This window comes from Zosterops lateralis (assembly GCF_965231275.1).
Source record: "Zosterops lateralis genome assembly, contig: HAP1_HAP1_SCAFFOLD_94, whole genome shotgun sequence".
Taxonomy (NCBI): domain Eukaryota; kingdom Metazoa; phylum Chordata; class Aves; order Passeriformes; family Zosteropidae; genus Zosterops; species Zosterops lateralis.
The window spans coordinates 110430-121547 of record NW_028154582.1 but is presented as its reverse complement, the minus strand read 5'-3'; the positions used below and the strand labels follow the sequence as shown (position 1 = coordinate 121547).

The window sequence follows — 11118 nt, the reverse complement described above, 5'->3', positions numbered from 1 at the left end:
GCTACCACGGGCTCCTGACAGGCTTATTTTCACTTGGAGAACACAGAAAACACACCAAGGTGCTGCTGCAAGCAAAGTTACAGAAGTCCCCCTGAGTGTTGCTTTTCTCGAGAAAAGAGCGCTTTACAGCGCTTTCTGGCTGCTAGAGACATGCAGAAACAGCAAGTGTGGCACAATGTGTTCCAAAGCAGCTGGAGCTACCACGGGCTCCGGACAGGCTTATTTTCACTTGGAGAACACAGAAAACACACCAAGGTGCTGCTGCAAGCAAAGTTACAGAAGTCCCCCTGAGTGTTGCTTTTCTCGGGCAAAAGAGCGCTTTACAGCGCTTTCTGGCTGCTAGAGACATGCAGAAAGAGCAAGTGTGGCAGAATGTGTTCCAAAGCAGCTGGAGCTACCACGGGCTCCGGACAGGCTTATTTTCACTTGGAGAACACAGAAAACACACCAAGGTGCTGCTGCAAGCAAAGTTACAGGGGTCCCCCTGAGTGTTGCTTTTCTCGAGAAAAGAGCGCTTTACAGCGCTTTCTGGCTGCTAGAGACATGCAGAAAGAGCAAGTGTGGCAGAATGTGTTCCAAAGCAGCTGGAGCTACCACGGGCTCCGGACAGGCTTATTTTCACTTGGAGAACACAGAAAACACACCAAGGTGCTGCTGCAAGCAAAGTTACAGAGGTCCCCCTGAGTGTTGCTTTTCTCGGGCAAAAGAGCGCTTTACAGCGCTTTCTGGCTGCTAGAGACATGCAGAAACAGCAAGTGTGGCAGAATGTGTTCCAAAGCAGCTGGAGCTACCACGGGCTCCGGACAGGCTTATTTTCACTTGGAGAACACAGAAAACACACCAAGGTGCTGCTGCAAGCAAAGTTACAGAAGTCCCCCTGAGTGTTGCTTTTCTCGAGAAAAGAGCGCTTTACAGCGCTTTCTGGCTGCTAGAGACATGCAGAAAGAGCAAGTGTGGCAGAATGTGTTCCAAAGCAGCTGGAGCTACCACGGGCTCCTGAAAGACTTATTTTCACTTGGAGAACACAGAAAACACACCAAGGTGCTGCTGCAAGCAAAGTTACAGAGGTCCCCCTGAGTGTTGCTTTTCTCGGGCAAAAGAGCGCTTTACAGCGCTTTCTGGCTGCTAGAGACATGCAGAAACAGCAAGTGTGGCAGAATGTGTTCCAAAGCAGCTGGAGCTACCACGGGCTCCGGACAGGCTTATTTTCACTTGGAGAACACAGAAAACACACCAAGGTGCTGCTGCAAGCAAAGTTACAGAAGTCCCCCTGAGTGTTGCTTTTCTCGAGAAAAGAGCGCTTTACAGCGCTTTCTGGCTGCTAGAGACATGCAGAAACAGCAAGTGTGGCAGAATGTGTTCCAAAGCAGCAGGAGCTACCACGGGCTCCGGACAGGCTTATTTTCACTTGGAGAACACAGAAAACACACCAAGGCGCTGCTGCAAGCAAAGTTACAGAGGTCCCCCAGAGTGTTGCTTTTCTCGGGCAAAAGAGCGCTTTACAGCGCTTTCTGGCTCCTAGAGACATGCAGAAAGAGCAAGTGTGGCAGAATGTGTTCCAAAGCAGCTGGAGCTACCACGGGCTCCCCACAGGCTTATTTTCACTTGGAGAACACAGAAAACACACCAAGGTGCTGCTGCAAGCAAAGTTACAGAAGTCCCCCTGAGTGTTGCTTTTCTCGGGCAAAAGAGCGCTTTACAGCGCTTTCTGGCTGCTAGAGACATGCAGAAAGAGCAAGTGTGGCAGAATGTGTTCCAAAGCAGCTGGAGCTACCACGGGCTCCCCACAGGCTTATTTTCACTTGGAGAACACAGAAAACACACCAAGGTGCTGCTGCAAGCAAAGTTACAGGGGTCCCCCAGAGTGTTGCTTTTCTCGAGAAAAGAGCGCTTTACAGCGCTTTCTGGCTGCTAGAGACATGCAGAAAGAGCAAGTGTGGCAGAATGTGTTCCAAAGCAGCTGGAGCTACCACGGGCTCCGGACAGGCTTATTTTCACTTGGAGAACACAGAAAACACACCAAGGTGCTGCTGCAAGCAAAGTTACAGAAGTCCCCCTGAGTGTTGCTTTTCTCGGGCAAAAGAGCGCTTTACAGCGCTTTCTGGCTGCTAGAGACATGCAGAAACAGCAAGTGTGGCAGAATGTGTTCCAAAGCAGCTGGAGCTACCACGGGCTCCGGACAGGCTTATTTTCACTTGGAGAACACAGAAAACACACCAAGGTGCTGCTGCAAGCAAAGTTACAGAAGTCCCCCTGAGTGTTGCTTTTCTCGAGAAAAGAGCGCTTTACAGCGCTTTCTGGCTGCTAGAGACATGCAGAAACAGCAAGTGTGGCAGAATGTGTTCCAAAGCAGCTGGAGCTACCACGGGCTCCGCACAGGCTTATTTTCACTTGGAGAACACAGAAAACACACCAAGGTGCTGCTGCAAGCAAAGTTACAGAAGTCCCCCTGAGTGTTGCTTTTCTCGAGAAAAGAGCGCTTTACAGCGCTTTCTGGCTGCTAGAGACATGCAGAAACAGCAAGTGTGGCAGAATGTGTTCCAAAGCAGCTGGAGCTACCACGGGCTCCGGACAGGCTTATTTTCACTTGGAGAACACAGAAAACACACCAAGGTGCTGCTGCAAGCAAAGTTACAGAAGTCCCCCTGAGTGTTGCTTTTCTGGGGAAAAGAGCGCTTTACAGCGCTTTCTGGCTGCTAGAGACATGCAGAAAGAGCAAGTGTGGCAGAATGTGTTCCAAAGCAGCTGGAGCTACCACGGGCTCCGGACAGGCTTATTTTCACTTGGAGAACACAGAAAACACACCAAGGTGCTGCTGCAAGCAAAGTTACAGAGGTCCCCCTGAGTGTTGCTTTTCTCGGGCAAAAGAGCGCTTTACAGCGCTTTCTGGCTGCTAGAGACATGCAGAAACAGCAAGTGTGGCAGAATGTGTTCCAAAGCAGCTGGAGCTACCACGGGCTCCGGACAGGCTTATTTTCACTTGGAGAACACAGAAAACACACCAAGGTGCTGCTGCAAGCAAAGTTACAGAAGTCCCCCTGAGTGTTGCTTTTCTCGAGAAAAGAGCGCTTTACAGCGCTTTCTGGCTGCTAGAGACATGCAGAAAGAGCAAGTGTGGCAGAATGTGTTCCAAAGCAGCTGGAGCTACCACGGGCTCCGGACAGGCTTATTTTCACTTGGAGAACACAGAAAACACACCAAGGTACTGCTGCAAGCAAAGTTACAGAAGTCCCCCTGAGTGTTGCTTTTCTCGGGCAAAAGAGCGCTTTACAGCGCTTTCTGGCTGCTAGAGACATGCAGAAACAGCAAGTGTGGCAGAATGTGTTCCAAAGCAGCTGGAGCTACCACGGGCTCCGGACAGGCTTATTTTCACTTGGAGAACACAGAAAACACACCAAGGTGCTGCTGCAAGCAAAGTTACAGGGGTCCCCCAGAGTGTTGCTTTTCTCGAGAAAAGAGCGCTTTACAGCGCTTTCTGGCTGCTAGAGACATGCAGAAAGAGCAAGTGTGGCAGAATGTGTTCCAAAGCAGCTGGAGCTACCACGGGCTCCCCACAGGCTTATTTTCACTTGGAGAACACAGAAAACACACCAAGGTGCTGCTGCAAGCAAAGTTACACAAGTCCCCCAGAGTGTTGCTTTTCTCGGGCAAAAGAGCGCTTTACAGCGCTTTCTGGCTGCTAGAGACATGCAGAAAGAGCAAGTGTGGCAGAATGTGTTCCAAAGCAGCTGGAGCTACTTAAAAATGAAAACTACACGCTCAGGTTTGAACCCCTAAAGGGCATGGAATCACTCTCAATTTTTGTTGCATAAGGGCATGCAGATTGGAACAGTCACCTCCAGTGGCCAATGAATCCATTGTTTTCATTGTAATTGAATTCCAGTCCTTCACTTTATCAGCACAAAAAAAGAGAAAGGAAGTGTTTGCTACATTCTCAGCTTTAGTAAGATAAAAATTAAAAGAATCATGTGCAGATAATCCCTATCTCTTGCTAGCAATCCCATCTGGTATCCTGCTATAATTTCTGACCCATATATAAAGTCCAATTTGTAAGTGTCACAGCCAAGGATGAATGGCTTCAATGTGAAATATTTTTTTTAAAACTCAATTTCAATTGAACTAAGATTCTGCAATCACTGATGTGTTTATATGTGTCAGACTGCTGTCAGTCATTCCTTCCTCCAGATGACTATTGGAACCTCTTAGCCAAATAGCTGCCTAACTTCTCACAGGGCCTCCAGTCTCAAAGCACTAAAAATGTCTACAAATTTCATTAAAAGAGCTGGGCACGTTTAAGAGATTCGGTAACTTACTGAATTCAGTCAGTATGCCGCAGTATCTGCTTCACGCAAAACTCAACTACATTAGGCACAAAAATAGTCTGCGGATGTGGCATTACAGCCGAAAGCTCCAGCTAGGACCCACAGTATTCCAAACTGGAGTGTCCCACAATGGGATATTTAGCCATAAAAGCAAGGTTTCATAGTTACCACTAGGTCACAGAACAATATTCACAGCACCAGTTGAAGAAAGGAAGCAGGATGCAGCTTCAGCATGTTATTTTTCTCTCTTACCTGGCTGGTTGGAAGACTTCACTCCCACTGTATTTGTGCTCTTGCCCTGTCCCAGCAGGCAAGAAGATGTATTAGTTGTTCCTGTTGGACGGATGTTCTCTCCTGAAAACTTCTCAGATGTCCTGGTTACTGCAGTAACAGGAAGGTGGGGCATCTGTAAGGTGACTGCAGGGGCATGGGCTTCAGGGGAAGAAGGTTCCGACATCTGAAAACAGGTCAGTTCACGAGTGACTTTTGCCTGACCTGAATAAAAAACGGGAGAGAGGCAGAAAATTTGCTTGCAGATTTGTAACAAAGTTACAAGCCAATGTCCAGGCAACATTTTACAAATCATTGGATTTAATCCCCTGTGAAACATTGTACCATCTATGTAGCAGAAACAACCCTAGTGCAAGTGATCCTAGCAGCTATCAAACTTACTCTACGTGAATCTCAGCAGGAACAATGTCTATAGATCATTAATATACTAGCATTTGCATTCAGTGAGCTTCTCTTCCTCTGCGCAGCCCTCGCTCCCAATCTCCTGCCCCTGTTAAGGAAGCAGCATTTTTGTTCTTTTCATGGTTTTTCGAAACACTGTATGACTCTCTAAACTGGAGATGGTTAAGTCCTTCCTCCGCTGACGGATGATGGAAGCGGAGGGGTGACTTGCAAGATGTTTTGGATGCAAGACTACAATGGCACCCAGCATAGCAGGCCTTATCACTCGTGTCTCAAGTTAATGCAGCAGTAATAGCCTCTAATTTATGAAACATTATAGCACATGCTTTACAGTAAAGCCAAAGTTTTAACATTAAACTCGAAATTATGAAATAAAGTGTCGGCGCCACAGGACAATATCCATCCTGAAACTACAGCAAATTCTAACCCTTCCCAAATGTGAGATTTGCTCTATGACTGACAAGATCGTGTACTTTACAGGCAGTGATGCTTCATTTCATGCCCTGTTCCTACCTGATGATGAAGATCGATGCCCATTTTCAATGATGGAAGAACTAAACACTCTTCTAAACTCAGGTTTCTGGTGGTCATCCAGGTCTACGCTCTGTCAGAACAGACAACAGACACGGCAACTAAATTTCAAACGGCAACAAAAGTGAGAAGAGTATCCAGAAACACCTGCCAAGAACAGATCTTCCTCATGCAAGTGACCTCAAAATAAGAAAGGAACAAAAAACCCCAGGAGCCAAGGCTGCATACAAAACATTGGCAATGCATAACTTAAATCAATCTTCACACACTTGTCCTTAACAGACCCCAAGCACCTAGGAGGTGTTATCTTTTATTAGATAAAGGTATCACCATCCACTGTGATGGTGATAAACAGAAGACCTTGTGTAACAGTGGAGAAATTGATTGAGATTGCCTGGAATACTGCTCTGCATTTTTTTTTCTATTTGCTGCAGAAAGAAATTACACTGTGAAAACATATTGTACAAGCATTACAAAGTAATTCCAGTCCTAGCACATTACATATTATATTATAATCTGTAACTTCTGTAAGGATAACTTTTTTTTCCTGGGAAAAGCATAAATTTTCCTCATAATGTCTGTCAATATAATTCCAGAAAAATCAGCCAGGAATTTTTTCGTGGGTTTAGTGGGAAGTTGCCGTTTTGTTTTTTGGGTTTTGTTTGAGTTTTTTGGCTGGCTGGGCTGGGGGTTTTTGGGGGGTTGAAGCGGAACATTAAACCACGAGAAACTGCGCAATTTTTGGCTGCATAACTAAAGGAAGAAGAAAACTGCTTCACGGATGCATGATTACTGCAGTTAAGTTTCCAAGAAGCAGGAGCTACAATTAGTAGTGAGAAATTCTCCAACACGCAGTTCACAAAAAGTCTCATTGATTGTGTAGTTGCATCAACATGTTTTAAATTCTGGAAAAAACCCAACTATTTTGAAACTTTTGTATTTATCAAGAAAATGGTACTATGTGAGAATACATTCAGTTATCACTAGCTGCCAGGATTGAGAGAATTACAACAAATACTAGTTATAGAAACCATGCAGAGTCAGGACTTCGGAGCTTTTATTGCTGCATTTAGCGCAATTGAGATCCCAGTCAACAATTATTGCCCATATTCACAACTGAAATGTAAAGCATAGCTAATGCAGCTCCCTAGAATCTACCCATGGTATACAGTTAGAACCGTTTAGCCATTCATGTCAGCCATTATGACCTGAATGTGAAGAATGCCTGTGCAGGCTGTAAACATCAATCTACTTTTATAAGCTGGGGAGGTGTGGGTGAGTAAAATCGTCAAACGACATAGTCATTGCAAAGGTCACGCAGCATTCTACACACTGCACTGGCTTTCTAATGCAATGACAAGTCCTGCATTACCTTATTTCATGCAAACCCGACCGCTATGGTTTGGCTAACGGTGCCAAAAGATAAACTGATACCAGGCTGGAGGATGGGGAAGAAGGCCCACGTGCTGACAGAACAGTGGGATCAGATTCTGATGTGCATTTAGTGGTGTCAGGCTGAAGTACTTTCAAAATCCACTTTGGAGATGCCAAGATTCTGACAAACCCATGTGTTTAGCAACACTTCTATCAGGGGTGGTCACATAGATTATAAATAGCAGAGTGATAACTACATATATCTGTACTTCATAATAAAAAGCACTCATTTGTACAACTCATGTGACAACAACACGAAGAACTGGTCAAGTTGAAGAAAAGAAAGTGAACACTAATATTTCAGATGCCTTATCCAAGCCTGCTTGCAGAACTAATCTCTGTGTAGCTCAGATCTCCACGTAATGGATGATAAGACTTTCCATAGTTGTAGGGCTGCTGGAATTCCTTCTTTGCTGCAAAGAAGTATAAACTTTGGAGATCCATAACCGGAAGCTGCAATTATTGCAAGCCAGTGGCAAAAACTCAACACGTTCAGAAAAAGTAAGCGCCAGATCACAAGATTAGAAACAAAAGAAATATCACTTATTTCCTCGCTGAACCTCTAAGGTGCATGTCTGTTATGTCTTCAAGATTTTGTCCACAACAAGGTCAATTTCTAGAAGGATGACAGACACAAATGATACTACTCTCTCAAATGAGAGATTTCAGTCATTCAGTGTCTTTCATAAAACCACCAGCTACCACAAGGGTCACAATAAAAGTCATCGGCTCTAGAAATGCTGTTTATCTAGGAGAAGTACATCCACAGAAAGGTTTGGGTCAGAAGGGATAGTAAAGATCACCCTGTTTCAACCCCTTGCCACGCACAGGGATTCCACGCATCAGATCGGGTTGCTCGGGAGCCCATTCTGGCCTCAAACACTGACAGGGATGGGTCATCCACAACTTCCCTGGGCAACCTGTGCTTCACCACCCTCTGAATGAACAGTTTCTTCCTAACAACCAATCTAACCCACCCTCTTTCAGTTTAAAACCATTGCCCCTCGTCCTGTTGCTATCTGCCTGTACAAAAACAAGTCCCTCACCCCCCTTTTTGTAAGCCCCCTAAAGTACTCAAAGGTCGCAATGAAGTCTCCCTGAAGCCTTCTCTTCTCCAGGCTGAACAACTCCAGCTCTCTAAGCTTATCTTTGCTGGAAATACGTAGGTCATTATGTACACCTGAGTCACGTCTTATGCAGTTACTCACAGGCTGACTAACTGCTGGGTGCCATTGGGTCACCAGGGAGCCAATGGGAAATACTCGTTTAGACCTTCATAGGTGGTCATAGCCAGCTATCTCTCTCTCTCTGCAGCTTTGACCACTGCAGGCAGACTCTCTGCAGCCGTCTGTCCAACAGACAGAAACTTCTCTGACGGTTTTAAAACAGAACACCCTTAAAGTACTTTTAGTCCTCCCTCTTAACAAAGGCATCACACTCAATCACAAAAACTACGGAAATATCATAACTTGCAAAGCTCCTGCCAAAATGTAAAATCAGATCAAGAACAACAAAAAAGATATCAAAACTCTTCTTTTGTAAGTGCTCAGTAGCTCAGGTATGGCTCCACGATCCAGATTTTCAAAACTAACTCTTCAAATATCTCCTATTTTCCACCTTTGTGGAAGCAGCTCTCAAGATTCTGGTCTAGTTAAGAGAGCTGAATTGAAGGCTTCTATCAAACCAACAGGAAGACTCACCTCCAAATCAGAACAGCTAATGGCCATTTAAAATTCCACCTAAACCAGCTTTTAGACCACTGTATAACAGCTTTCGAGGACATCATAGCAGAAACTGCCCAGATTAAAATTAAATGGAGATTTGTGTCCTTACTTCTGAACTATGCTTGGAACTCCCTGGATTCATTTTTTCCCCCCCAGTTAAATTACCATGAAAAAATCTAGCAATATTAGAAAATAATGGTTCAGATACCAAAGATGCTCAGAATCTCCAGTATCTAATTAATGCTGCATCAACCACACAGTAAAAAGGAATTCAACTGATAAATCTTTTCGGGAGCAAAAGAGCTCGTCTTGGTTTGCTGCTATTTCCAGGTCAGTATTATTTGCTTCTCATATCTCACACTTACGTAGAAGTATTTACTAAGATAAAAGTATCATCAGTTTTACCATAGATATTCGTGTTTCTGAAAACATACACAGTGCCATTTATGTTATTCCATTTGAAATGTTTTGGTCATATAACCAGAAACTGGAATCAACTGAAGGAACAGTGTTCATTACAGAGAACGCAGGTGACTGGCACAGCAACCAAAGCTCGCTCTTTTGCCATTTGTGTGCAGCCACATCAGAACCTGACCCACAAATTCATGTTTTCACTGCACAAATTTGGTGTGTATAGCTGTAGCGGCACCTCCCATAGTTCTCAGTACTGAAATTCCCTTTTGGTCAGCTCTGCTAACTTGGGAACTTCTCCAACCTAAATTGTTGGGAGGGCACTGAATAACGATCAGCACCTAATTGATCTTCCCTGAACCCTCAAAGCAAAGCAGGAGGGTACTCACACAAACAAAAGCTCATACTGAGCTTTAACATGGACACGGATACCTAAAGCTGGACATTACCGTAACATTGACGCGAGATTCTCCATACTGGGAAGTATACTAGACCGTGAAATGGAACGGGGAACAACAATCCCTTGTCCCTTCCGTATCACCCAGCTTACACCTATTCCTTGCAATATAAGCAAGCGTGGATAGCTCCGCAGAACAGAAAGGAAGCAGTCTATAAATTGTATGGATGGTGTTTACCTTTTTCACATGGGGGGAAAAGTGGCAGTTTCTACAATGTATCAAACGGCAGCTTTACCTTTTACCCAGAGGTAGGAAGCCCAATGTCCGCATTCACGGGTCAGTAGGAATGAAGAGGGTAGGAATGCAATACAGACTCTGCTCATTCCCAATTCTAGTGAATTTAATTTCCAAGCTTTTACTTTTTAACCCCAAGTCTGCATAGACCGCAGACCAGTTTTTTAAGCTTCAACAGTCTTAAACCCCCCTCAAGACATGCTTAACCAAGAGGACCTAAACAAGCTGTCTAAACAAGCTGTCATCTGTGAAAGCCAAGTCTCTGGTACCCCGGTTTTATGTGCCCAAATCACAGCGTACTGTCCGGTAGTACTCTCCTGGCATCAAGGTTTGCACAGGAACTCTCAACTCTTCTCGCAGAGACAGACACTGAAAAAGGATTACATAAAACATCTCAGTACCAGATGAGCTTTCCACTAAGTGGTGTTTCTATGCGCCACACGTTACAACGTTCTGTTACACTGCAGGAAGTTTTATCACTGGGAGGAATGACTGACTACGTCTGTGCGAGTTTAGCTACCACTGACCCCGCGTCGCAGAAGAGGAACTCCGTGTCCTTAAACGTTACCCCGTGCCAACGCAGTCTGGCAACAGTCGTGAAGTATCCTCTTATGCATGCCCTTGGCCCTCCCTCCTGCCGTCTCCCAGGCCGCTTACTTGGCTCTGGCCAGCGACCGCTAGCTTGGCACGACTGGAGAATGTGTCGTCGGCCGAACCTTGCTCCGGCGAGCCGGGCCCCACGGCCGCCTCGTTCACCCAGTCCTGCGGCAGCCCCGCCGACCGGCCCAGGGCCTCCACCTGCCGAGACAGGCGCTCCAGCTGTACCCGCAGGCGCAGGTTCTCCTGCTGCAGCTCAGAGACAGCGTGTGCCAGGGGGCTGGCGAGGCGCAGCACCTCCTCCACCTGCCGGCCTACCCCCTGCTTGAACAGCTGGATGTCCACATGGATGTCCCGGACGGCGCCCCGCAGCATGTCCTCATAGCGTCCCAGGCCGTCACAGACGGTCTGAGCCTCCCGGCTGTTCAGATCCTCGATCTCGCCGGCCATGGTGTCCACGGGCCGCAGGCTACGCGGGCAAGGACGGAGGGGCTCGGGAGCGGCCAGCGGCGGAAGCCTGATCGTCTCCCCGCTCGCCGCCGCCTGTCCTTCTCTTCGAGAGCTCCCTGTGCCTCCTGGCGGCCCTGACCCGGCCCCCGGCGCCGCCGGGCACGGCCCGCTCTCCTGGGGCGCAGGAGGCACAGAAGCGGCGCGAGTGGCGCGGCTGCAAGGTCCGCCCCGCTCCGCGTTCACTCCTTCAGAGGGGGAGATGGA

The 11118-nt window shown here is 46.6% G+C and overlaps 1 protein-coding gene across 2 annotated transcripts; it reads right to left on the bottom strand.

Annotated features, from left to right (window-relative positions):
• Positions 1-4705: 4705 nt before the first annotated feature.
• On the bottom strand, positions 4706-11118 carry LOC310923530 (smoothelin-like protein 2). Of its 2 annotated transcripts, none has more exons than XR_014592614.1 (3): positions 9751-10160; positions 5529-5619; positions 4706-4817 (listed from the first exon to the last, which is right to left on the bottom strand). XR_014592614.1 is itself a non-coding variant. In XM_083885497.1 (3 exons), the coding sequence occupies exon 1, from the start codon at positions 10852-10854 to the stop codon at positions 10417-10419; it is 438 nt and encodes a 145-aa protein (XP_083741623.1). In that variant the 5' UTR covers positions 10855-11118; the 3' UTR covers positions 4798-4817; positions 5529-5619; positions 10376-10416. The 2 variants fall into 2 exon arrangements, 1 of the variants encoding a protein (XP_083741623.1); XM_083885497.1 differs by lacking the exon at positions 9751-10160 and adding an exon at positions 10376-11118 and having other exon boundaries at positions 4798-4817.

What these genes read in the sequence shown, in the direction of transcription:
- LOC310923530 (XM_083885497.1), bottom strand. Translation starts at nt 10,854, where the DNA reads ATGGCCGGCGAGATCGAGGATCTGAACAGCCGGGAGGCTCAGACCGTC.